The 27,854-nt window shown below is 44.3% G+C and overlaps 1 protein-coding gene across 1 annotated transcript in view; it reads right to left on the bottom strand.

Annotated features, from left to right (window-relative positions):
• Positions 1-8,642: 8,642 nt before the first annotated feature.
• Positions 8,643-27,854, bottom strand: part of znf804a (zinc finger protein 804A) — a 524,329-nt gene continuing 505,117 nt past the window's right edge. The window contains exons 3-4 of the mRNA XM_072477717.1: positions 23,500-23,630; positions 8,643-16,064 (exon numbers count right to left, since the gene is read on the bottom strand). Of these exons, the coding sequence (XP_072333818.1) occupies positions 12,551-16,064; positions 23,500-23,630 (3,645 nt within the window). The 3' untranslated portion in view covers positions 8,643-12,550. The remainder of the gene's footprint in view (positions 16,065-23,499; positions 23,631-27,854) is intronic.

Raw genomic sequence — 27,854 nt, 5'->3', positions numbered from 1 at the left:
GCCCCAGGTGAGTCTGCCCCGTTCCCCCTGGGCTGCCATCAACATCGCCCCGGGCAGAGGACGGGACCGTGCGCTGCAGTGTCACAGCCGCATGCAGGGATGGTCCGGGTGGATGGTGGTACTGTGGCCATGGGTCAGACATAGTCCAACGATGTGGAGCCAGGAGCTCACCGCAGGGTGGGTTGTCATCATCCTCCATGGCCTGCAATAGACACGCGTCCACCCGCAACTGTGTGAGCCCGGCCCGTTGTGCCGCAGGTGGATCGGCAATGGGGGGGGGTGGTGTGCATGCGGGTGGGGTGGGTGGGGTTGGGGAGGGGGGTGAGGGTGCTGGGTGGGTGGATGGGTGGGGGGTGTGGGTGGTCGGCTGTTGCCATGGTGTGCGGTCTGTGGCCATACTACCCGATTCCCACGCCCATCTAGTCAGTGAAGCGGGCGGCTATCAGTCTGTCCCGTGCCCGCTGGGCCAGCCGGTAACGGTGGACAGCCACCCGCCTGTGTCTAGCCCGTCTGCCCTGACCATTGCCCCCATCCCCATCTGGGGAGGACTGCGCCTCTTCCTGCTGCTCCTCCACTCCGCCCTCCTCTGCCTGCAGCACATCGCCCCTCTGTTGGGCTATGTTGTGCAGGACGCAGCACACCACAATTATGCGGCCGACCCTGTCTGACCGATACTGGAGGGTGCCCCCAGAGAGGTCCAGGCACCTGAAACACCCCTCTGCGGCAGCCTGCACCTCCTCTCTGGCACGCTCCTCCTCCTCCTCCTCATCCAGGGCAACATGGACATTAGCGGCTGCCGCCACGGAGGCCAACATCGCTGGCTGATCGGAAAACATGACGGTCTGGTGGGGGGGGGGGAACGACGACATGTCATCATTGCCCATATCCCCTCCTTCCCCCCAGCCAGGTGGCATGGACCGCATGGGTCCAACTGTTGGAGGCTGGCACCTGGCCAGGTGGACCAACTCACTTGCCCACCCCCCCCCCATCCCCCCTCCCCGGCACGGACCCCCCATCCCCCTCCCCGGCACGGACCACCTATCCTCCTCCCCGGCACGGACCCCCCCCATCCCCCTCCCCGGCACGGACGCCCCCCCCCAACCCCCTCCCCGGCACGGACCCCCCATCCTTCTCCCCGGCATGGACCCCCCATCCCCCTCCCCGGCACGGGACCCCCCCATCCCCCTCCCCGGCACGGACCCCCCCCCCATCCCCCTCCCCGGCACGGACCCCCCATCCTCATCCCCGGCACGGACCCCCCCATCCCCCTCCCCGGCACGGACCCCCCATCCTCCTCCCCGGCACGGACCCCCCATCCCCCTCCCCGGCACGGCCCCCCCATCCCCCTCCCCGGCATGGACCCCCCCCCCCATCCCCCTCCCCGGCACGGACCCCCCATCCTCCTCCCCGGCACGGACCTCCCATCCCCCTCCCCGGCACGGGCCCCCCCATCCCCGGCACGGACCCCCCCCCATCCCCCTCCCCGGCACGGACCCCCCCCCCATCCTCCTCCCCGGCACGGAGCCCCCGCCCCCATCCTCCTCCCCGGCACGGACCCCCCTCCCGGCACTCCTCCGGAGCCCAGCCCACTCTAACCACCACCCCCCCCCCCCCCCCGCCGCACACACACACACACACAACCCGAGACACACCTCTCCCCACACATTCAGACTGCGGCCACGCCATCGCCTGCCCAGCGGCCAACTCCCCAGGCCGTCACTCACCTCCACGCTGGTCGGAGGTTTGATTTACGTCGACGTGAACGGTGGTCACGTCGACGGGACTTCAGCCCATCTGGAAGGGAGAATATCGGCAGGCCCAAAATCTGCTGCCTTGCGCAGACCCGTGCCATTTTCCGACGTCAGCGGCGCCATTAACGCCCCGCCGACTTTTCTCCCTTTGGAGACTTCGGCAACCGGCGGGGGCGGGATTCACGGCGGCCAACGGCCATTCTCCGACCCGCTGGGGGGGTCGGAGAATGACGCCCCAGAGAACCTAGTGGAGTGGTGCAGCGGCAACAATCTCTCCCTCAATGCCAACAAAACTAAAGAGCTGGTCATTGACTTCAGAAAGCAAAGTACTGTACGCACCCCTGTCAGCATCACTGGGGCCGAGGTGGAGATGGTTAGCAGTTTCAAATTCCTAGGGGTGCACATCTCCAAAAATCTGTCCTGGTCCACCCACGTCGACGCTACCACCAAGAAAGCATGACAGCGCCTATACTTCCTCAGGAAACTATGGGAATTCAGCATGTCCACATTAACTCATACCAACTTTTACAGATGCACCATAGAAAGCATCCTACCTGGCTGCATCACAGCCTGGTACGGCAACTGCTCGGCCCAGGACCGCAAGAAACTTCAGAGAGTCGTGAACACCGCCCAGTCCATCACACCTGCCTCCCATCCATTGACTCCATCTACACCTCCCGCTGCCTGGGGAAAGCGGGCAGTATAATCAAAGACCCCTCCCACCCGGCTTACTCACTCTTCCAACTTCTTCCATCGGGCAGGAGATACAGAAGTCTGAGAACACGCACGAACAGACTCAAAAATAGCTTCTTCCCCACTGTCACCAGACTCCTAAATGAACCTCTTATGGACTGATCTCATTAACACTACACCCTGTATGCTTCATCCGATGCCAGTGCTTATGTAGTTACATTGTATATGTTGTGTTGCCCTATTATGTATTTTCTTTTATTCCCTTTTCTTCTCATGTACTTAATGATCTGTTGAGCTGCTCGCAGAAAAATACTTTTCACTGTACCTTGGTACACGTGACAATAAACAAATCCAATCCAATCCAATCCAATATAAACCTGTTTATTTAAACTATGTTAAAGCCTCCACTAAAATAATAGACTAAAGCATACTAGATATGACCTTTGATGGTTTTCTTGTCACATACATTACCTGATGTGCAACTGATTTATACAGATCAGGAAAGCCCAGGTCTGTACTGAGTTGGTTGATTGCAGCTTGTAGATGTGCTGGAATTGGATTTAAATGTTCCTGAGATAAGGAGGGAAAAGACCAACCTGTGTTCTCACTACTGGTTGCTATGTAGTTGCTCCTGCTGACAAATGTGTGTTTGTGGCCTTGGGATTTAGGGAATTAGAGCAGTTCCTGTAACTCAGTTGTAGGAATCTTGGGCGGGATTCTCGCAGCCCTGGACCAGGCTGGTGAATCCCCGCGACTGGGCCACGCTGCCCCGACGCAGGCACGCGATACTCCGCTCTGCGGAGAATCGGCGCCATTGGCACCAGCGTGGGTGGCGCAGCGCCGGTCGCAGGCCGCTCTACGTGGCCGGCCCGCCGATTCTCTGGCTCGGATGGGCCGAGTGGCCGTGAAATAAAACGAGTCCCGCCGGCAGCGTCCACACCTGCTCGCAGCTGGCGGGAACTCTGCGTGCAAGGGTCGGGTGGCGGCCTGTGGGTGGGGGAGGGGGGCTCCGACCCCGGTGTGGGGGGGGGCCTCCGATGCGGCCTAGCCCGTGATCAGGGCCCACTAATCGGTGGGCCGGCCTCTCTGTCCCAGGCCTCTTTTCCTATGCGCCGGCCCCTGTACTCGTGCGCCATGTTGCGTCGGGGCCGGCGCGTTGAAGGAGGCCACAGTGCATGCACGCGTTGGTGCCGGTGCCATTACATTGGCGCCGGCGCCACTACGCATGCGATGATCCCACGGTGCCCAGTTCACGCCGGGATCGGCAGCTGGAGCGGCGTGAACCCCCGTGCTGGCACCCTGTAGGGGCCAGTATTAATCCTGGCAGCAGCCCGTTCACGCCGTCGTAAAATGCGATGGTGTTTACGACGACGTGGACACTCTGCCCCGGGATGGGAGAATCCCGCTCCTTACCTTTGTTTCAGAAGATTGTGGGCCTAAGATCCACAGTAGAGTTTTAAGCACAAAGTCCATTGCAATACTTACTGAGTGAATGCTGCACTAATGGAGATGATTTTTTTTGGATAAAGTGTTAAATTGAGGCTCTGTCTGTCTTCACAAGAGAGTTATCCTGGAGACCTGGCTGATCTATAACCTTCAATCTACATCAGTCAAACTAAATATTTGGTCATTATCACATTGCTGTTTGTGGAACTTTACTGTGTGAATGTTGGCTGCTGTGTTTCCTGCATTATAGCAGTGACTACTCATCAAAAGTGCAAATTGGCTGTATAGTGCTTTGGGAGGTCCTGGGGTGTGGAAGTTTCTCTGTACATGTAAGTCTATTTTTATTTATTGGAAACAAGCAGAATTAAGCTTGACTGTGACCTTCTCTCCATATGTTTGAAGTCCGCACCACAAGTCATTATCCAGACCCACAGATGAAGGATGGTCATGTGGGAATATTACAGAGAATGGCAACACCTTTGGATCTGCGTCCCACCTGAACCAGTACGTTCAGGATTGATGGAGAAAACATTACAGAAGAGAGAAGGGGGAGGTGATTAAAGACATCACAAACTGTTTTGGTTTAAATTATTTGAATTGATCCAGCAGCACATTTTTCTCACATTTCTCACATTTTTATTTTCAAATTCTTACATGTTTACATAGCACTACATAATCGAAACAGTATCAACAATAAATCAGGTGGAGAAGCTTAGACCACATGAACCATTAACTTTCATTTAGGAGCACTCTGTTGTGACACATGACTGTGCATTGTTCGGTATGTCTGCAGGAAGGTCAGAATCTGGGCAAACCTCAGCACTGCAAGGACATTAACAACTCATGCTTCATCTTGCTGGCCCATATTAATCTTTAATTTTTTTTGGTACTCTGTAGCTGTTGTTCAGGGAATGACTGATACATGAAAAAATTCCAATCACCACTTTTATTCTCATTGTTTTAAATTGAAGAAGGACTAATCCCTATATAGAAAACTTTCTGGCTGTAATTTTGCTTTGAAAAGTTCAACAAAGTGCAATCTGGCTGCAGTCAGAAATTACTTTAAAATTACTTTCAGTTAACCAGGAACAAGAAAAGTAAATGAAAGCTAAATGGAAGAGATTTCATGAGGAACTGAACAGCATGAGTTAGCAGAGCTCAGTTTGGTATGAGAGTAATGCTACAAGGCTTACAAAAAATGCAGAATAATTTTTGTGATTTGCAAAAGCTTTATATTAAAAATTAAGAGCAATATTTTTGTTAGTTTGTAATGGAAAAACAATGTATATCTGAATTCCCTTTCATTGTCTGGCACAGTTTGAATATGAATTAATTTACACATTTTCTACTATTTAGAGTGCCTCGGATGAAGGTGTTGACAGAATGAAGAATGATTGCTCAGATAAGTTAAACGTTTCCATGAGAGAACAAATAGAGCAAGTTATGGTTAGCTCATGAATATTTTTCATCTCCCACAATTAACCAGTCAGTATTACAGAATCACAGAATTTACAATGCAGAAGGAGGCCATTCAGCCCATCGAGTCCGCACTGGCCCTTGAAAAGAGCACCCTACTTAAGCCCCAGGCCTCCACCCTATCCCCATTATCCCCGTAACCCCACCTAACCTTTTTTGGACACTAAGAGCAATTTAGCATGGCCAATCCACCAAACCTGCACATCTTTGGACTGCAGGAGGAAACCGGAGCACCCGGAGGAAACCCACGCAGACACGGGGAGAACGTGCAAACTCCGCACAGACAGTGACCCAAGCCGGGAATCGAACCTGGGACCCTGGAGCTGTGGAGCAACTGTGCTAACCACTGTGCTAACATGCTGGCCCAACATTTGCATTAAATATTTAAATTATCATTGATGAGCAAATTTATGTTTGCAGTTTGGCTATTAGAAGGACGTGTTTGATGCTTTTCATCGTATTAAATTGACTGCCTCTCTATTTGTTTCCCATTGATGATCCTACACTGTTGAATACTAGTGCAATCAAAATGTGGGGCGTATACAACCTTAATTAATTAATGGAAAATATAACTTTTGATTCAAACGAGCATTATGAAGTTAGCTCTTTATTTTATTTAATTGTCTGACTTTTACACTAACCAGATTATGAACTGTATTGTGGATGAACATGTAAGAAGCCTACATTCAAATGTACATTCAAATGTAGATAACACTTTACAAATGTCTGATAAGATGTATGCGTGAGTCGAGTGAGGTTGCTTTACCCAGTCATTCCCCTTCATTGATCTAGGGAAATTTAGAATTCTGTTTGGTACTTCTTCACAGTTGGGATCGAAAACTCAAATACATGAGGGATTGCAGTTGCAACCCCACTTCTAACAATTCCACTGTACATAATTGAATTACTCTCATACTCTGTCAATGGCCCCCTGGGTAATCACGCTAACAGGTAGGATGATGCATTAACCAAGTGGGCCAACAGAAATATGGTAAAAAGGGATCGTTTAGTGAAAGAGTCAATTCTAAATGAAAAAGATGGCAATGAAAATATATTTGCATACCACTTCTCAACATTTAGATGTACCTTCTGTCACTAAGTTATGTCATGGTTTACAATGGATTGAACAGGCAGAGAGCACAGTATTGTGAAATGATTAAACAATAATGCAGCTAGTTAATTGTCTCAGCTTTGGAATTAGCAAAACAGGAAAATAATCATAAATATCTGCCTAAAAGCACTTCCAGACTCTGCATGATACATCAGTTCAGAATGACTATACAGCATTGGCGCCATGATGGCACAGTGGTTAGTACTGCTGCCTCATAGTGCCAGGGACCTGGGTTTGATTCCAACCTTGGGTGACTGCCCGTGTGGAATTTGCACATTCTCCCCTTAACTCTCCTCCAGGAGCTCCGGCTTCCTTCCACAGTCCAAAGATGCGCAGGTTAGGTGGATTGGCCATGCTAACTTGCCCGTCAGTGTCCACAGGTTTGGTGGAGTTACGAGGATAGGGTGCGATTGTAGGGATTGCACTGTCAGGATTCTATGAGCACAGAAGGTTATTTGCCCCAAGATGCGTGTGCCAGGACCTTTGAAAGAGCTATTCAATTAATTTTAATTTCCCACAAAACCCTGGAGATTCCCCCTGTAAGTATCTACTCAGGTCATTTTTGAAAGTTAAAGTTGAATATGCCTGATCCACCCTTTTAGACAATGCATTCCAGATCGGAACAATTTACTGCATAATAAAAAAATAATTTCTCATAGTGAGAACATTAAATGTTAGATTATTTTATATTGTGCTGCTTTTCGTGCAGCAATTCATGATTGCCATGACAATTTATTAACAACCAGAAGTACACTTCTGAGAATTTGTCTAAAATTTGAATGACCACATCCACATGTAACCTGTCCATTGAATTTTCAACAGCCTTCAAGATTATCATAGATTATCATAGAATTTACAGAGCAGAAGGAGGCCATTCAGCCCATCGAGTCTGCACCGGCTCTTGGAAAGAGCATCCTACCCAAGGTCAACACCGCCACCTTATCCCCATAACCCAGTAACCCCACCCAACACTAAGGGCAATTTATCATGGCCAATCCACCTAACCCGCACATCTTTGGACTGTGGGAGGAAACCGGAGCACCCGGAGGAAACCCACGCACACACGGGGAGGATGTGCAGACTCCGCACAGACAGTGACCCAAGCCAGAATCGAACCTGGGACCCTGGAGCTGTGAAGCAATTGTGCTATCCACAAGGCTACCGTGCTGATCCTGTCAGATTCCACATTTACCTGCCTTATGTGCACCTAAAAGTTAGTTGAACGTAGCTGAAGAGATGAAGGCAGTAAGATTGGCTCTTGAGCGGTCTGCATGCAGGGTGTTTAGCTACTCACGTTGTCATTGGTAACCTACAGTAAGGGCAGTTGGAATGCTGCTTTGCTGGAATTTGTATAATTGTTTTTGTGTTTGAATATTGGAGGTAGAATTTCAAGACTTGCATTATCAAGATAGAAAGTGCTGCTGCAAAATTATACCTGACACCATGGAAATATTCAACGGGATTGAAATGCACCCATAAAAGGATGAAGGTGTCGCTAGCTTCAGAGGAATAAAAACATTGAACATGGCTTTTTTATTTTTACACAACCAAATGAGAACAGGTATTAACACCACCCACCAATGTGAGTAGGAAACTATGACAAACAGATTTCACATGTAAGATAAGGGGCTGACTTCTCTGGTCTCCCAGCTGTGTGTTTCTCAGCGGACGTCGTTCTCTGGGGGCGGGATTCTGTTTTCCTGCCGCTTGTCAATGGGATTTCCCATTGAAGCCACCCCACGTCACTGGGAAACCCAGGACAGGGGTATGCTGCCTGCGGGAAAAGTGATTTTCAACGGCCGAAGAATTCCGACCAAGTTTTTCTTACTTCATTGGATGTGAATTTCACTGGCTGTGGCAGCATTTATTGTCCAGCCCTAATTTCTCTTGAACTGAATGGCTTTCAGAGGGCATTTCAGGGTCACCCACATTGCTGTGGATTTGGAGTCACATGGAGGTAAGAATGGCAAATTTCCCTCCCTGAAGGACATTAATGAACCAGATGGGTTTTTATAACAATCAATTAATTGAATTTTTTGATTGGATGCAAAGTTCCTCACCCGCCATGGTATGATTCGAACCCGGGTCCATGGTTTACTACCCTGGTGAAAGAACCTCCCTCGCACCCCCCCCCCCCCCCACAGGCCGCCCCACCCAGCGTTCCCGCGCTGTTCCCGCCGGCAGCGACCAGGTGTGGATGGCGCCGGCGGGAAGCCATTGTTTTGGGCAGGCCGCTCGGCCCATCTGGGCCGGAGAATAGCGGGTGTAGCGGAGAATCGCCATTTTGGGTGTCCCGGGCGATTCTCCGGCCTGCGCCGCGCAGAACTCGACGGGGCCGTTCTCGCCGCTTGGGTGAATTGCGGGAGGGCGTCGGACCGGCGTCGCGGGGAAAAATGGCGCGCCAGGTGATTCTCCCAACCGGCGCAGGAGCGGAGAACCCCTGGAGTCTGCACATGCATAGTTAAGTTTGGAGATTCAAATTTTCTTTCAGTGATTCTAATCTTCTCCATTTGGTGCACCATTGAGGTCCCTGAGGTCTGTAATCAATCAGAAATCACTAAACAGTCAAAGCCTTGCCCCTTTATGCTATTATTTCTGCATTAAAGAAGTTACAGCTTGTTGAATGAGGTGTAATTGGGTTTTTAATAGCAAACTAAATACATAATTATTGCAGAACAGCCTCACTAGCCTTGAAAAACTAATTTAATGTTTGTTGAATGTAAAGGTTCTAAGTTCTGATAAAAGAAATTCAAATATTTTAAAACATTCAAAGGTTTATTTATGATATTTCAGTTTTAACTTTAATCTCGTGTGCATGTTCCCATAAAATGTAATTAACAATGAAGAATAAAAAGTGCATTTTACTTTCTGCTTTGCTAACTGTGGAGATATTCCAATGTGATTGCCCAAACTGCTTACCTTACATGACAATATCACTGTTGCTGGATGCCTGTGGATCCCTTTAAATTTGTACTAGACTCAAACTTAATTTGAGCAGTGGGAAAAGGGAAATCCACACCACGGAGATTGCTAGATTTTTGTGGGCAGCTTTCTTCAAAACCATGCTGAGTGCCATCACTTTGTCACTAATCACAAAATACAGGCCAACGCTACATAAATAATTAATTCTGTGGGAATCACTGTCCAAATATGATTCTGATTTTGTCTCTGATAATTATTGTTTGTAAAGTGAGGTTGGACCAAACAATTTTATACAAACTCCCCGTCGCACAATTTATTGTGTTCTTTTTTTAAATATAAATTTAGTGTATCCAATTCATTTTTTCCAATTAAGGGGCAATTTAGCGTGGCCAAAACACCTATCCTACGCATCTTTGGGTTGTGGAGACGAAACCTATGCAAACACGGGGAGAATATGCAAACTCCACACAGACAGTGACCCAGAGCCGGGATCGAATCTAGGACCTCGCGCCATGAGGCAGCCGTGCTAACCACTGCACCACCGTGCTGCCCTATTGTGTTCTTAATGGCTATGGGAAAATTTAAAACCATATTCAGCATAATAGTCAAGAATTTCTGTTTTGTGATATTAAATAGTATCAAATAGAAATGGGTTCTGACCTCATGTATATTTAGCAGTGAACATTACTATTTGTTTGACTGTATAATTGACACTATGTAGCAAGGTAATAGCCTATTTTTAACCCATCAACTAATGGCCTGCTCTTGCTCAGTTTTTACAGTTCTGGTACAGGGTTGGAGTGCTAACTTACTGATTGTGAAGGCTGAATTGAAATAATTTTAAACTACAGTTTTGATATACAAAATGTATTTCCATTTTCAGTAATGCTGCAATCTCAGTAACAAGGCTCTTTTGTATGTGTGCTCATTAGGAAGCAGAGTAGTGGTGCTCAGGGAAGCAACATTTTTCGATTTCATGCACAGTGACAGCTTTTAAGCCTTCCAGGTCAGGTATGACATAGATAAGATGCAATGCAATGGATCATGGTGTTGGCGATGTAAATCAACCAGCTAAAAAAAACAGCCTTTAACCAATGACCAAAACACTGTAATTATCTACACACTCTATTTGTGATGTCTTGGAGCAAGACTACATAATTGGTGCCAGCTACTGCTGAATTAGGGTAATTTTCTAATATAGGCTGTGTTGATTATGAATTAAACAATGTCTGTCTTAAATTATTTCAATTTTGATGGAGAAATATCTCAACAATAGTACTATTAAAATATGATTGTTATACATTGCTTATTGCAATATTGGATTTTAGGCAGACACATGTCAAAGTGTAATAATTCTATTCCAGTGACAGATCTGGATTTACCTGAGGTAAATAGGTCAAATTGGGAAATTTCCTGACTAATTGGACCTGCCTTGCTAGAAAGGCCCCCAAATGTTGGTAATGTTGCTCCAGGGGAGATTAGTGTGTGATGGAGTCAGGCCATTCAGTTCCACTGAAAGTGCTCTTCCACCTGTCCTCATTATGAATGCTTGGCTGAGAGCCTAGATTCAGAAAAGTATCATTTCAATAGCGGGTCCCGCACTGACAACTGGAGAGAACTGTTGACATTGCTTGATTGAGATTTTTAAAAGGTTAGAATAAGTTGTTCTTTCTGCAATCTCTTTTGGCAATGACTCAATATTTATTTGCACAAGATTAAGAGGTGTGAAATGTTTGAACCGTCTGGTATTGATACTTTAATTGTCTTTCTGACTGGTACTTTTATTGGGCTTTAGGAACAGCAGTTTTTTTCCCAAAGGGATATTTATGATTTTATTTGCCATTCTAACTATATGGCTCATTGATTCTATACATAGCGTATACTGGATGAAGGGTCATGGGTTGAAATGGGTGCTTTAAAGAGCCAGGAACGGGTGGAGATGAGGGTGTGAGTTGACCTGAGTTGGAATGAAGGCGCCATGGGGAACATGAAAGTGTCATGGGAACATGGGTAAGAGTTTTTGAACTTACCATTCAAAGGTTTCTCAAATCCAAACTATGGTTCATGACTCTTCTGAGGGGCCATAAAGCCTGAATCATGGTGAAGCTGGTGTGAATCCATCAAACTGTGGCATTACAGGAGCTGGCTACACTCCCAAATGGAGCTGGCAAGGTCAGGAGTGCAGGAGTGAAGGCTAACTACCCACACCCCTATCCCATAGCAGTAGAGATTAGGGAAGCTGGAAATGGGGGTGAGAATCCCAGAATCAGGTCCTACCTGCCATTTTAAACGGCTCTGGAGTCATTCTGACTCCACAAAAATCTGGGCCTAAGTCTTCCGTGGTATGAACAAGGAATCATACAATACCAGGAATCGCATTCTGCCATTATACTGTGATCCGGTCACATTGTCAATATCTTGCTTCTAGTAGTGCATCAGAAATTAGCATCTTTATTTTTTGACATAACTTTGGTTGTGAAGATATACATAATATATATAATAAATAAAATAGATAGATAGCAGTAAGCTATAAATTGCCAAAATAATTGTGGGTTCAGATGATGCTTCGAGACAACTTAAACTTGACTGTCAGAATTTATATTATCATTGATTGCATAAATACCTGTATGTGCGTGTGTGTATGTGCATACCAATTTAAACAGCTATTTTGATCTAGCAGTTACATCCAGCAGTACAAAACTCAGTGTAGTGACAAGGTGCATCAGGTATACACACAGCATTCACTTCATAAAAAACATTGCATACAACAAATAATTACAACAAAGTAGAAATAAATTCCATACCTAATATATTTTAAAAGGTTTGTGTGTACATTTGGACTAATTTGATGATATTTATTTACATTGCTGTAAACACTACCAGCAGTACATCAATATTAATACTCTGTAGCCTTCAAGTATAATAGCAAGTTCTGCAGCAAGAAGGGAACATTCCAATACTTACAATATAAGATGCAAAAAAGGGATTAGTGTAACACATTACAAGGAATAATTACTATTCCATCTACCACTTTGTAAAAAGATTGTAAACACACCCAAAATAGGTAATGCCAATATTATTTTACAGGTTTATTGAAAATCCAGGCCTGGATTCCAGGCTATTTAGGTAAACATTTATTTCATATCATATTTTACGTGTTGTGACCTGTTAGGTGCAGAAAATCTTGGGTAGTGAAATTGGAATGAAGTAAATGGTGGAGTGGAAGAGGAGGCGTATGCAACGTGAGTAATGGGGGGAACAGTGCAGCAGTTGGCAATGGATGGAGGGCAAAATGGCCTGGGTGAACAGCACAGGCTGGAACAATGTGAAGTTGTGGAGCTGCGAGAAATGTTGGATGCCCTCCTTGATAAAGGCCAGGGGCTAACGAAATGTGGGTGAAGTGTGGTGAGAAGGGGTGGGCATGGGGAACAGACTGTGAGTGAGGTTGCATGAAAGTTCCTGCAGTCACTGCAGCTGCAGCGGCGTGACGTTGGAGCACAGTGTGATGAATTGTTGTAATTGATGCAGTCGTCACCGATTGCTGACGAGGCTGTTGCACGGGACGTGTGACCGTGGTTGTAGGTGTCTTCACTCTTCTGACCAGCTTCTGTTGTTCTATGTGCTGTTGAGCTTGAATCTGCAGTTGCCTGTATTTCTCAATTTCCTCTGGCGTGAATGATATTGTTTGAGAGAGTGGGGAGAACGTTTTGTACACTTGCTCAGTACTTTGAGTGTGATTGTCAAGAATTGAGGCTGCTTCACTATGTGGAGCTTGCTGGTTGTTGCAGTGTGGAATATTTGAATTATCTTGGAGCCATGATGATCTTTCTGCATGTGTCTCAGGTGCACTTTTATAATGGCAGAGAAATACTTCATTTAGGGATGGTTTGATATCTTTGATGCTGTCACCATATGGGTCTGTCTGTTTCTGATGAATTCCATCCCTCTGTGATCGAGCCTTCATCGCCGGCACCTTTTCACTCTGCGGCAACACAGTGTCATCATTCAGTACAAATGAAAGCCCAGGAAACAAAAGATTCTCTGAAGGGTCTTTGTGCTTAATCCACATTTCTGAAAACCTATTTTTTGTATGCTCATCAAGTTCTTGTCTGTCATATGTCATCTTGGACACTTCTGTGTCCAGAAACTGGTTGTTTATCTTTGAATGGTAATCTTCTGCAAATGTTCCTGCTGACAGCTTGAATACTGAACTGCAGTCTTCCTCTGCCTGCTCCACAGAACTATGAGAGATGTTTATCATATTCTTATCTTGCCTTGGAGCATTTGGTGTAGTATTTTCACAGAGATTCCCTTGACATGAAGAGAAGCAAGGCTGCAGCTCATCTGCCGAAAAGCACTTACTATTTTCCCTTTCGGACATTTTGCTCTTTAAGTTATGCCTTGCTTGACATAGCTGCTTTCGTCGGCGAGATTCTTCTCTATGATTATGTCTATGATCTGAGTTGGAACTACCCACTTGGTTCCAACTCCTGTATGATGAATTTGGGCATTGTTTATGATCTCCATTTGGGGATGAAGAATTTCTATGTCGACTGCGTCTGTGATGGATAATGGCAGGCTTGCCATTCAGAGATTCATACCCTCTCTTCACTAAAAGTCTTTCATCACTTTGTTGATCAGAATATTCCATGTCTGAAAAAGAATTGTAGCCATCGTTTCTGCTTCTTTGCTTACTTTTACAGGAACATAAGGTGCCTGATGAGTGGCAGTCCCTTGAAGAATCTCTGGACATTGAACACTGCTTGTGCTGATTGCAGCCAATTCTCTCACTCTTTGGAAGAAAACCATCACGTTCCCCATTGTCCTCACTGCTCTCTCCTTTCTCTCTTGTTTCATTATTTGTATTACACACTCTGTCATTCCAGTTACTTTGCAAAGTATCTCTTTTTCTATTGTTGTGGTCAATTTTTTTCTGCGTTTTCGCAAGTTTTCCTGAGACTACATTATTTTGATCACATTTAACTTCAAATTGTTCAGGGCATCCTTCTGAATATTCATTTTGCACTTTTTCTTCTCCAGGTCTGTATTCTACTGCATCTGTGGTGTTGTCTTCACCAGGCAATTCATTTGTGCCTGAACTGCTGGAGCCTCCATCCACCTCCATGTTGTCTTGGTTTTTCCATTCGACTGACAGTTTTCTCTTTTTCATTTTTTTATATATGCAACTGTGCTCTTTCTCTCCTTTCCAATGTATATAACTTTTAGTTTCAGTTTCCTTCTTTCTCTGCTTATGCCTCAGATGCCTAGAAGACTTTTTGTGCTTTTTCCAATTTTTAGACTTGAGATAAGATGCAAATTCTTTTATGGATTCTTCTTGGCCAGTCCCATTGTAGTGGGGCTCTAATCCAATTGCTTGATCACTGCAAATGTTCTGTGTCTTTTCAAAGTCACTTTTGTGAAGAGTACTGTACACTTCATCTCTACTCATGGCACCTTGCCCATAGAAGTGAGAGCCACCTGGTTTCATTTCTGAAAAGCTGCTTAACAAATTTCTTTTGGCAGGTCCGCTTAGGTCTTTCAATGAGATGTGGGATGCCTTTATATCATTTGCTTTGGGTTTTATTTCCTCCACACAGCCTTTAGCTCGGGATGTCCTAAAGTCAAAATATAGAGGGTTGCAACAGAAAGTGATGGAAGGCTCGGTGTTTGTAAAGTTCAACATTTCCGAAGGCCATTGAAGGACAGTTGATTGATCCTTGCTGACCACAGGGAAAAAAGGAGCATTTGGTCTTCTGCGTATGCAAGGATTATTTTGTACGCCTGTAATTTCTGTCTCTGCATGTCGAGAGCAGCAATTCTCAGATAAACGACCAAGGAACTCCTCAGTCACATCATCCTTTTGTGTTAACTCAATAGCCCTTGTAGATGTTTCAACTTCCACCAGTGAACTTGACACTTCATTGCTTAAGTTCACGTCATTTCCATTTTTGTCCTCAATAGGATGCAAACACCCTGACCCATCAATTTCAGAGGTTTTTTCTTCCTTGGTTCCCACTTTGTAGAGTGCATTTTGATTTGTGATTGATACAGACTCGACAAAGGGAAGCTTTGGCTTATTCTTGCATTGAACTTGAGATGTGCAGGAAGAAAAACTGCTTTCTGCTGCACTGTTGCATTCCTTCATTATTAAATCCTGCGACCCTTCCTTAACCAAGGACATTGCATTAGTGCAAAAATTGTTTTCCTGTTGGTGCTTACTGCTTTCTGGCTTCACATCCAAATCAGCATATGTCTCTATGTTGGAGCTTGTTTGAGCATTATATGTATTACAGTTGATTTTGCGTTTGTGGCTTATGTTCATTTTACTTGACCCTTCTTCACCATTGTCACAGAAAACTGCTGCAGACGATTCCAGTTTGACAGGAACTTTCTTGGGAAAGGAAAAGGAGAACCCTATTTTTTGTCTGCAGGTTTGCTTTCCCATCATGCAATGTTCAGCTCTCCAGATCTCGGAAGTATTGCTTATGGATAGTTTGTTCTTTCCTCTACTGCTTTCCTCCATGCTGCCTGCTATGCCAGTTTCAGGATCTGCTGATTTCCTGTCGGTTCCTCTGGCATCCAGGTTGGCATGCTGCTGATTTTTCCCCGAGGCATTTTTCACAGCAACAGTTGTGGACTTGAACATTGGGCCACTCCCTGGGGCACTAAAGTGCAACAAACAAGATAGTTTGAAACACTGCACATGAACAAAATATAGATATAGCATTACTATCAATTCCACCAACAGCAGAAAATAGAATAATAATAAAAAATATAAGTAGTCTTACTTCTTTCTGTAGGGACGAGGCTGACAATTGTTGATTTCTGGACTGATTAGTAACAACATTACGTTCTCTGTAAGTTACATTAGTTTGGTAAAATGCTACCTGACAGGCTTTATAATCAGCACATTGAAGGAACTGGTAATGCTCTATTTATGCATATTGGGAAAAGGATGTTTGGCTAACTTGATTGAATTTTTTAATGAGCTTTTCAAAAGAGACAGACCAAATGTCTCCTCCTTCTGTGCTGTACTTTCCTATGATTCAAGATGGAAAGGGGTAGGTTAAATAAATGTCTGAAATAGTTGGACTAGTAGTATAAATGAAATAGTATAAATGTTCAAAAATAAAATCTTATATGCATCTTTATTGGGTCATGATACGCATACGGGGAGAGTAATGTACATAGGGTAGGTTTAACTGAGTCTATTTACACACCACAAGGCACCTAATTAAAATCTGTTCAGAGAGAAAGGAACCTTGATCTTATTATTCATAGCTCTCTACAGGGTTCATGAGCAATGTGGAAGAGCCATAGCCAAAGCAAACAGGATGTCAGGTGGCATAAACAGAACTATTCAATATAAAGCAACTCCTACTGTCTTGAACTTGTACAAGTGCCTTGAGGCCCTCTTGGGAGGCTATTTCAGTTAGATAGGTTGGGAAAGACGAGCAATCATGTGTATAAGCTATGCACGGGTAGAGAGAGCTTTGGGGCATGATTTCATGGAAACATTTCCAAGTGTCAATTTGGGCGTGATTGGCGGAGTGTTTCTCGATGGGCACGTTGGTGAGATCACAGCCAGTATTCAATGGCACATAGTGCTGGAAATGAGCCCTCTTGAGCTTCTCGCCATTACTGTTACCACTGCTCTCCTGGCATCAGTTCTGCCTGCCATCCCTTACATTCCCATCCCCCCTCCCACCAAATCATTGGCTGACATCTCGCACCCTCGCCGCATCTGATGTTTGTTCTTGCTCCTCACAACCCACTGGCCCCTGCCAGCACAACTCCTTCATGTCTACGTGCGATGCCCACACATGCCACCTGCTATAAACACCCCACTGACCCAACAAGGGTGCAGCTCACAATGCCCTTCCTTTGTCCACCTAGGAGAAGACAGCCCATAATAAGTGGGAATGAGCCAAGATGGCGGGCATCCTCACCCCTATCAGGAATGGACCCTGGAAACCGCAGGGTTGTCCGAGGTGAGAGGAGTCACCGACAGTAAGGATGGCCTACACTGCAAAGGTGAGGATCCGGTGCCCCTTTACCCAGACCTGTCTCAAGTGAGTTGTTCATGTCAGACAAAATGAGCCTTCCCTCTCACTGACCACATGTCCATTGTCTCACAGGATCTCCATCTGATGGGGCTGGGCTATCTGGAGTCCTCCCCCCCCCCCCCCCCCCCCCCCCGCCCGCCCCCCCTCCCCACCATCCAAGAGACCACCTTGGAGGAGAGCACGAAAGGGACCACTATCAATGCATCACAGCTTTCATCCCCATTTTCCACCAGCGCAGAGACACACAAGTCAATGAGCAATGGGGATAAGGAATACCCGCTGAGCTCCTGGCTGATGATGCCGGTGCGGAGACCCGAGACCGAAGCGGAGACCCAATATACCAAGGCCCATGTTGCCACCCGTGCAGTCAATGAGCGGTGCATTGGACTGCTCAAAATGCGTTTACGATGCCTGGACAGCTCTGGTGGTACACTGCAGTACACCGTTCCATATTGGAACCAATACAAAGCTATATCAGCTAATTTTCAGAAAAGAAAACCAAATACAACACAGTACCACCCCTCGCAAGTTCCTTAACAAAAATGGAGGATAAGCCTGAGAATGTGTGATCATGTCCAGAACTTTGACATAGAAATGATCTGTCCATCAATGTGTTACTTGTTCCACGTATCAGTGCCATTCTCCTTCCAGAAGCTGCAGCTGTGCAAGCCCTCCCACACAGCCCAATCTCACCAGAACCAAATCCTGGCATCCACATATCCCACTGGTGTTCAAGTGCAGCTGAACATCCTTGACTTCCAGTGTGTTTAACCGGTGGTAATGAGCCAGTTACATGCAGCACTCACCACAGCAGCAACAAAAGCATCACCAATCTGTGAAAGCATTTCTTCATCAGGTGATCCATTTGGATCAATGTCACGCATTGGTCCTACGGTGGTTTCTTGCTTCAAACCAGGTTGCAGGACTCGTACGCCCCTGAACCGATGTTTCAGGACCCAGGTATCATAGAAAATATTGTCCTTCTTTCCGGCTACAAAAAAGGAAGGAAACAGCAACAGCAGCCTCCAGGCATCTACAGCCATCAGCAGGAGCAAGCAGCAAACATCTGGACTTGAAACGTTAGCTCTTTTCTCTCCCTATAGATGCTGCCAGACATGCTGAGATTGTCCAGCATTTTCTCTTTGGTTTCAGATTCCAGCATCCGCAGTAATTTGCTCTTATCCACAATGTTTAAAGTTGGCTTGAAGGCCTCACAGACGAAAATCCCCTCACTGCCTCCCGGCCCAGGGACGACCCCTGACCTGGAGCTCTTCAGCCCCCCCAACCAAGCCTAACCCCCCTGAAGGGACCCCCTCCCTCCAATCAGACCCCCCCCCCCTCCACCCCCTGCCCCACGAGCACTGGGGCAACAGCTCCTGAGCTGCATGTCGGAAAATGGAAATGGCTACTCACCTCCTCAGTTCCCCTCAGCAGCCATTGTGCCAGCTTCAAGTTTTTTAAAAGGAGTACTAAACGGCACCTGTGTGATTTCTCACTGGGGAGCCAGTTAATTCCCGGGAAGCCGTGGCATTCAACTTCAGTCTTGCTAATGAGATTAAATTAATGCAAATAAGAGTTTTGTGCTTGCCATATTTGGGCGTCATCCGGAAATTGCCATCGCGACTGGGCCGGTTACTTTAGCAAACTGATTTGTGCCTGGTGCCAGTCTTGAAATTGGCCTTTCTCGCTATTTAACCAGCATGCCCAGATCCGTGCCATGCGCAATGCGATAGTTAAATCGTGTCCTTGGTGTTTGATAGTGCTTTGAATAGTAGATCAATGGAACAAGTACTGGTTCATGTGATGAGTACAGCTTTCTTTTGCATCTTCCAGTTAGCATTGGAGCAGTTTATCATTGGAAAGAAGATTGTATGCTAAACAAGGTAGGTAAAATACCAAATGTTATATATATGATCGCTGTTGACTCCTGGACAAGCTTTGATCCTCTAAAGGTCGATAAGGAATTTCACAATTTTTCTTTACTCTCTTTATCTTATTTTCATCTGGAGTTTTCACCTCTCCAAGGAGGTTATTTCACTGATGCTGGTAAATGAATAGGCATACTGGTGGAATGGATGCCTGACCTTGATGCTCCAAATTCATAAGTAATAATATGTGATATAACTTGACTGGCCTGTGAGCAAGTTTTGCCAACTTAATGGAATTTTCAGATAAACTATGCAGGGTGTGTGATGGTTTTAGTTTGTACAGCAATGGCAAACTGGAATGGAGAAGCCTGAGATCAAATAAAACAGATAAGCTGTTGGAGCCATCCAGGCACCTTGTTGCAGCTTGCCTATTTCTACCTAAACAATCCTCTACCCACCCCAAAAGTGGCCATCATTATAAGAGGAGATGAGCGGACATTTCTGGTCCCCTTACCTGAGGAAAGATATACTGGCATTGAAGGCAGTCCAAAGAAGGTTCACGAGATTGATCCCAGGTATGGAAGTGTTTTCTTATGAGGACAGGTTGAGTAGATTGGGCCTGTACTTGTAGGAGTACTCAGGGAGGGCTGGGATTTGGTGACAGAGGTTAATGGTGAAGACAATTGGTGGTCAGGGAGGGAAATAGCTGGGAGGGGGCGGGGTGGAGACTAACTCTTCAAAGTTATTTTGAGGCATGAGGAGACTATGAGGCACCTTTAGACAGCTTTTAAATATTGGAAAATCTTACATTTTGCAAAAGGTACTGACAAGTGTACAGCAATGACATGAGCATATATTTCTTATAGTTTTTTTAAAAGTCTTTTCAGTTATTTCCATCACTTACAGTTACTCACAGATGGTTGAATAGCCACTCTTATTAAAAATGCTTACTTTTATGATAGACCCGTTTCCAGTTGTATTAATAAAACTGTACTGCACTGTTAAATATAGCATGGAATGTTCTTTGATGCAAGGGGAAAGAAATACACAGCTACATTCTAAAATACTGCCTAGTGCTGACGCACTGAAGATTTTATGTTTGCGATTATGCAAATAGTTTTAAGCAGAAGCAAAAATCGCAAGTTCACTTTGGAAAATCAGATCAATTGGAAATGCAAGTTGTGCCTTTCATGCTGATTGTGCCCAAAGCAGAAACTTTCCCCAGTATGTAAATGCTCAATAAATATTAGTGGCCATTCAGATTGAGAATGTCATGGGAAATCATTTGTTAAGAGAATTGTCCTATCTGTTATATACATTGGTGAAAAATTGGGAAAGTACTTTGGATTGGATTGGTTTGGATTTGTTTATTGTCACGTGTACCGAGGTACAGTGAAAAGTATTTTTCTGCGAGCAGCTCAACAGATCATTAAGTACATGGGAAGAAAAGGGAATAAAAGAAAATACATAATAGGGCAACACAAGGTATACAATGTAACTACATAAGCACCGGCATCGGATGAGGCATACAGGGTGTAATAGAATTCCTACAGTGCAGAAGTAGGCCATTTGGCCCATCGAGTCTGCACTGACCCTCTGAAAGAGAACCCTACATTGGCCCATTCCCTGCCCTATCTCAGTAATCCCATAACCCCACATAACCTGCACAGCTGAAGACACTAAAGGGTAATTTATCATAGCCAATCCACCTGCACATCTTTGGACTGTGGGAGGAAACCAGAGCACCCGGAGGAAACCCATGCAGACATGGGGACAACGTACAAATGCCATAAAGACAATCACCCTAGGTCGGAATTGAACCTGGGTCCCTGGCGCTGTGAGGCAGCAGAGCTAACTACTGTGTCACCACTGAAGTGGGAAATTCAGAAGGGCACTTGGCACAGAAGATGGCTGCCTGACACACAAGATGGAGACACAGAGAATAAAGCAGACATAACTGATGCCTGGAGCACAGCGGGGTGCCAGTGGGACAGATAGGAATAGATCCAGGACAAAGGGAGCCAGACAGGAAGATTAAGAAATACATAAATGCAGGACACCACTTGAATAAAGCTGACTTCAGCCAAGGTGTACACAATGATATGCTAATACGAATATCTTGGGCCATTTCTAAAACAAAGGGACATTCGATACTGCTTTCCTGCTGCTACCTGTAAAACCTCTTTAACCATAACCATGTGTAAATGGCAAAATGCTTACAAATAGCGATGTACAATCTATAAAATGTTTAAAGATAACAAGGTGATAATTGTTTTGTATCTGGGCCCATTGTGAACCCAAAGTATAAAATGAATGACTGCCATTCAAACCACAAGAAAGGCTGGCTACCGTACCACGGGGGACGTACACTTTCTCCCGAAGCTTCGTGTAACAATGAACTGCACTAATTGGACCCAGCAAGTCTAACCCCTGAAGTGGTTGATTTTCCCACAACACCACGCTGGGGGTTTTTTTTGATCATTTTTTTGTCCACAGCTAATGTGGATTTTGTTTTGACGCATAGCTACATTTGGACTTGACATACGACTGCACATGGAGTAAGAGACAAGGACGACCCTGTCGGTAACCACTGATTATAAACTGCAAGAAATGCCAGAACCTGCCAGTGACACCCATATCCCATGAATGAGTAAAAAAAAAGATAAACGGTCATTCAGCCCAGCCAGTCCATGCCTCTCTTCACGCTCGACTCAAATCTCCTCCTATCTTTCCTTATTTAAATCTATCATCATAACCCCCTCTGCCCTTCTCCGTCATCTTAAATGCATCAGTACTTTCACTTCAACCACTCCCTGAGGTATTGACTTCCACATTCCAACCACTCTTTGGGTAAAGATGTTTCTTCTGAATTCCCTATTGGATTTTTTGATGAGTATTTTATATTGGTGGTCTCCAGTTCTGCTCTTGCCCGCAAGAGCAAAAGGTTCTCTCGGTATCCACTCTATCAAAACCTTTCATATTTTAACTGACTCTATTCGGTCACCTCTCGTTTCAAGAGAAAGAGACCTAGCCTGTCAATCCTCTCCTGGTATGTCTAGCAATGCATTTTTGGTATCATCCTTGTAAATTTCTGCACCCTCTCCAGTGCCGCCACTGAAATGGTGACCACAGCATTCAAGGTTCAATACAGATTGACCATAACTTCCTTGCTTTTCCATTTCAATCCTCCTAGAAATAAAGCCTGGTGCTTAGTTGACCTTTTTTTTTGCCTTGCTAACCTGTGGCAGAATTTTTTATGAAAGGTCTATTAATTCTTCCCAAAAAATAAGTGACATCTCTATTAATCTCTGAATGTAAATTGGCTGGAATGAGCTAGGGCAAGAGCAATAACGTTTGTCGATTAGAAAATGGACTTTCCTAGTTTTAATATTAAGGGCAGGATTTACTGGCTGTTCACGGCAGTGGGAAATTCCGGTCCCACATTGGCGCATGGGTTTCCCGGCGACGAGGGGTTCTGTCACTGGGAAATACCTTTAACTATGGCAGCGTCGGTAGATTCTCCTGGAGTGCCTCCTCTGCCGCCGGAAAACCCTCAGGGTGGTCGGTAAATCCCCCCCCCCCTATATTACTATTTATATACAAGGCAACTTGTTTATTGAGCTCTACTAGTTCATTGTATATAATTTTTAACTTCTTTACTTGTGAATTTTTATTTACTGAAGTAAATGAAGATTTTGGAAAACAACTTTTAAGCTATTTTTGTGTGAAGGTTAAAATGTATAATATCTCAAATAATTTGTGTGGTATGGGGATTCTTATGATATAAAGAATAATTTAAAAGTCCAAAAGAGGGCAGTAAGGTGGCACAGTGGGTTAGTCCTGCTGCCTCACGGCGCCGAGGTCCCAGGTTCGATCCCGGCTCTGGGTCACTGTCCATGTGGAGTTTGCACATTCTCCCCGTGTTTCGCGTGGGTTTCGCCCCCACAACCCAAAGATGTGCAGGTTAGATGGATTGGCCACGCTAAATTGCCCCTTAATTGGAAAAAATGAATTGGGTACTCTAAATTTATTTTTTTAAAGTTCAAAAGATTTAATTTTTAATAAGATCAAAGAAAACACTTTAACTTGTCATGACTTTCCTTTGATTGCATTTGTGCTTGATGAGCTGTTTTTACATTTGAGCATTAAATCATTTATTTACTCACCACCCAACTTGCTTTCTGAGTTCAGCTAACTCATGTAAACGTTTGAGAGCTTTTTCCTGTTTCTTTTCATCTTTTCTTGACTTGGAAGCTACATTCCGGGCAAACTCCCTCTGCTTCAGTTCTTTCAGTCTCTGTGAATCAGATAGCATAGACATCAATTTCAACTACAAGGCTTCTAACCTGAATCAAACAGTACAATGTGTAGTGATCTCTATATGTGCATGTACACAAGGGCTTAATGTGTAATCAGCAGCACCACATGATCACTAGAGGGCCGGACCAACAGGGGTATAAAAGGCAACCACATTGGGTCTCTGGGCCTCTCTTGGGTGCACTGTGTACTGTGACCAGGGCAATAGCAGACTAGTTCAGATGGCTAGTGGAGTTACCGTATAGTTACCGTAGTTAGATCTTGTTAACCTTATCACTAGTCGCAAAATTAAAGTAAAGAACTCATGCAATTATTGTTATAGTTACTCAATAAACCTTTTGTTACTACTGGACGAATTTGAGTCTTCTTCATCGAGATTCAGAAGACCTCATGACTAACCAAGGTTTGAGTAGCACATGTTACCTACCACACAGGTAACAAAACATGGTACCAGGCACGTTGGCTTTAACAGAACTAGTTAGGTTAGGTGAGACAAAAAGAGAAGAAAATTCAGACCGGATATTCGACTGTGGAAGACTTCGCAGCAAATGGAACCTCGATGACTAACTATGGGACTCATTGGACCTCTAGGGCAGCTGGAAACAACTGGTAATTTAAGTTATGACTGGAAAAGATTTGAACAGATATTCCAAATAATTATCGCAGCTAATGATTTAAGCACAGTCTCTGACGCAACAAAAATAGCACTACTACTCTCAATAGGAGAGCATGGAGTTAGAGAAATCTATAATTGTTTTAATTACTTAGAAGTAGAAGACAACACCAAATTAGAAGTAATACTCAAAAAATTTGATGAACACTGTAAGAGTCAGTCTGGTGAGATGCTGGAAAGATTTAACTCTGGTCATAAATGCCAGAGAAACAGAGGGCCCATCACTGATTTTATTACAAATCTCAAGTTAATACCACAAGGCTGTGATTATGCTGATTTCAGAGACATTACGATAATGGATCAATTAATTTATGGACTATCTGACAAAAATTTGAAGGAAGAATTTTCACAAGATAGGTATCTAACTCTAGAAACTGCTATACAAAAATGCCTTGCTTATGAACAAAAACTTTTTTTCAATAGAAATCTTGAAGATTTTGACCCCAGAAGAGGAGCACAACGACCCACAAGAGAATGAAATTGTGAAGATTTTGACTCCAGAAGAGGAGCACCAAGAAACCAAAGGTGATACAAATGAACCAGAAATAACTCCAGAAGAGGAGCACAAAGAAATCAATGATGATTCAAGTGAACCAGAAATGACTCTCAAAGAGGAGTACCAAGGAAGCAAAGAAGAGGAATCAAATCCACCACAAATGACTGATGTCACCAACATTAATGCAACATCAGATCATTCTTACAATTCTCAAGAAGAAACGCTCAATGTAACAGACACCACAACGGACACTGACACCAATAACTGTGACAATTACTCAAATCATCCACACGGAACAGTCATTGAGCGCAACAAGAACAACAAACACCGCAAGACGCAAGCAGAAACAAGAACAACAACAGCAACAACAAGAACAATATGCAGTGCAACAAGAACAACAAAGACAACAAGAAGCATAACAGAAACAACAAGCACCATGACAAGAAAAACGACGAGAACAACAAAAACAGAAACAACAAGCATGACAATAAAAACAACAAGAACAACAGCGAAAACAACAAAAACAGAAACACCAATCACGACAAAAACAACAACAAAAATGACAACAACAAGAATGACAACGGAAACAAGAAACACAGAAACAACAGAAACAACAACAATGAAACAACGACCTGTATAACATGGTACAACTCTGCACATGAAGGACAATGTCACAGCACACTGCAAAACAATGACAAGACTATAAATATGCCAAGGTATGACAAAGAATCTCACAAATTCACATCAGCTCCAGACAAGCAAGCACGCCAGCTTTCAAGGCAGATGACACACTAGATCAATACCGCAAGCACAGGAAAAAGTCCAAGTCAGATGACAAAGATGACATACAGAATCAATACCGCAAGCACAGAAAAAGGTCCAGGTCAGGCAATGGTGTAACACAGAATCGCTACCACAAGTATAGAAAAAAAAGTCTAAATTAGACAACAAAGTGATTCGACATTCGAACACCTCATGATGACTTGATGGTCACTTAAACACAGGAACACTGACGACGTTCACAAACAAATAATGACATCAACATCACCACTTCAACAACAGAAGACGAAAGCAACTCAACCGAACAAATTCATAACGTTTGGACTCACAATTTTTTAAAATTAAGATTGGACTCATAAATATTAATTGGCTTTGTATAATCATCAAGATCATCACAACTTGGACATAACATAATTTGTCTACCTATTTCATGCAAGCGAAAAAAACCTTAGAGACTAAATGTATTCACATTTGACGGACTAACTCATTAATTTTATGTAATGCCTTTGCAAACTGCATCCATTATATTTATTCAATTTTCTTTACAACATGCAGAAAATATGTAACACGACAAAAAGGGAGCTGTAGTGATCTCTATATGTGCATGTACACAGGGGGTTAATGTGTAATCAGTAGCACCACATGATCACTAAAAGGCCGGACCAACAGGGGTATAAAAGGCAACTACATTGGGTCTCTGGGCCTCTCTTGGGTGCACTATGACCAGGGCAATAGCAGATTAGTCCAGATGGCTAATGGAGTTACGTAGGTTATCGTAGTTAGGTCTTGTTAACCTTATCACTAGTATCAAAGTTAAAGTAAAGAACTCATGCAATTATTGTTATAGTTACTCAATAAACCTTTTGTTAAGACTGGACGAGTTTGAGTCTTCTTCATCGAGTTTCAGAAGACCTCATCACTAACCAAGGTTTGAGTAGCACATGTTACCTACCACACAGGTAACAAAACACAATGGTCTGGCTTGCTTTCCCTAAGAGATATACATATCAAAGAGGTGGTAGGGGATGAAGTATTGTGTGGCACAGTGGGTCAGACTCTTTCCATCAAATCCAGTTCAGATTGCTAGGATTTGTCTGCTGGTTATAAAGATCTTGCTTGAAATGAGTCTGAGAAATCTGGTGCTCTTTATAGAGAGGGCTGAGAGTATCACACTTATCAAAATGGATGAAATTCTCATGCAGAGGTGCTTAAAAACAGTTAGTGGGGGAAATAGAAAAAAAAGCTTAGCTGAAAAATATTAGTTCTGTTTTAAAGTTATGAGGAGTTACCTCATAGCGGCAGAATGAGGAAACTTTACTATCCTTCCAACTCTGATATACTTGGCCCAAGCGTGTTTGATGTTGACTAACAGTGCTAAGATACTTCATTTTGAAGAGCATTAAAATTCACCTACAAGCAGCATTATGTTCACAACTGCAGTGAGTCAATGATTAAATATTAGATTTTAAACCGTTTAGCATGTGGTATGGTATTTGTGTTTTCTTTGAAGCTAACACTTTAGCCATTTGCCAACATTTTGCATTATAGGATTTCAACAATGGTTGGGGCGCAGTTCCCTGCTGGCTCTTTTCAGCATCAATGAACCAACCTTTCTGAGACTGATGGCATTATAGTCCAGAAAAAATGTGGGTCTGTGGATCTGTTGCTGGGTTCCTGAAAAGTAACTGCCTGCCCCTTGCTCTTTATTTAAGCAACTCCAGGCAAGTGGGTAGATTTATTCTTTGGGTGTAAAACCTGTATTACTGATCAGCTTCATGTAAAGAAGGAGCTCAAATTTAATTTCCATTTGTGTACGAGCCAATACAAATTAAAATTGGAAAGTTTCTATCGCGGGTGACCAATCAGAACCCCACAACACAAACAAGTCTAGCATTTGCCAGAATATGTGAGAAAGGGTAGCTACCCACATGGATAAGAGCCTACCAAGAGAGGATTAACTATTCAGATGGTATATAAGTTTCCTTAAAGATAGAAGCAAAAAGTTTTATTCTTCATCATTTAAAAATAGGATTTTCTTTATATGGCGTTTCTGTTGCATGTGTGTGTTTTTTAAGCATATCGCCACACCCACACTTTTTCCCATTGGTGGAGGATATTCCCAAGCTAATTATCAGCCCCTTGAACCACATTATTAACACTCCTTCCATGGCCAACAAGTCCTCGGATTAGACTTGAACTCGGAAATTCAGGGCCAGAGGTAGGGGGCGCCAACACTGTGCCACCAGACATGAGTG

This window comes from Scyliorhinus torazame, chromosome 2, assembly GCF_047496885.1.
Source record: "Scyliorhinus torazame isolate Kashiwa2021f chromosome 2, sScyTor2.1, whole genome shotgun sequence".
Classification (NCBI taxonomy): Eukaryota; Metazoa; Chordata; class Chondrichthyes; order Carcharhiniformes; family Scyliorhinidae; genus Scyliorhinus; species Scyliorhinus torazame.
This window is presented reverse-complemented; position numbering and strand designations above follow the sequence as displayed.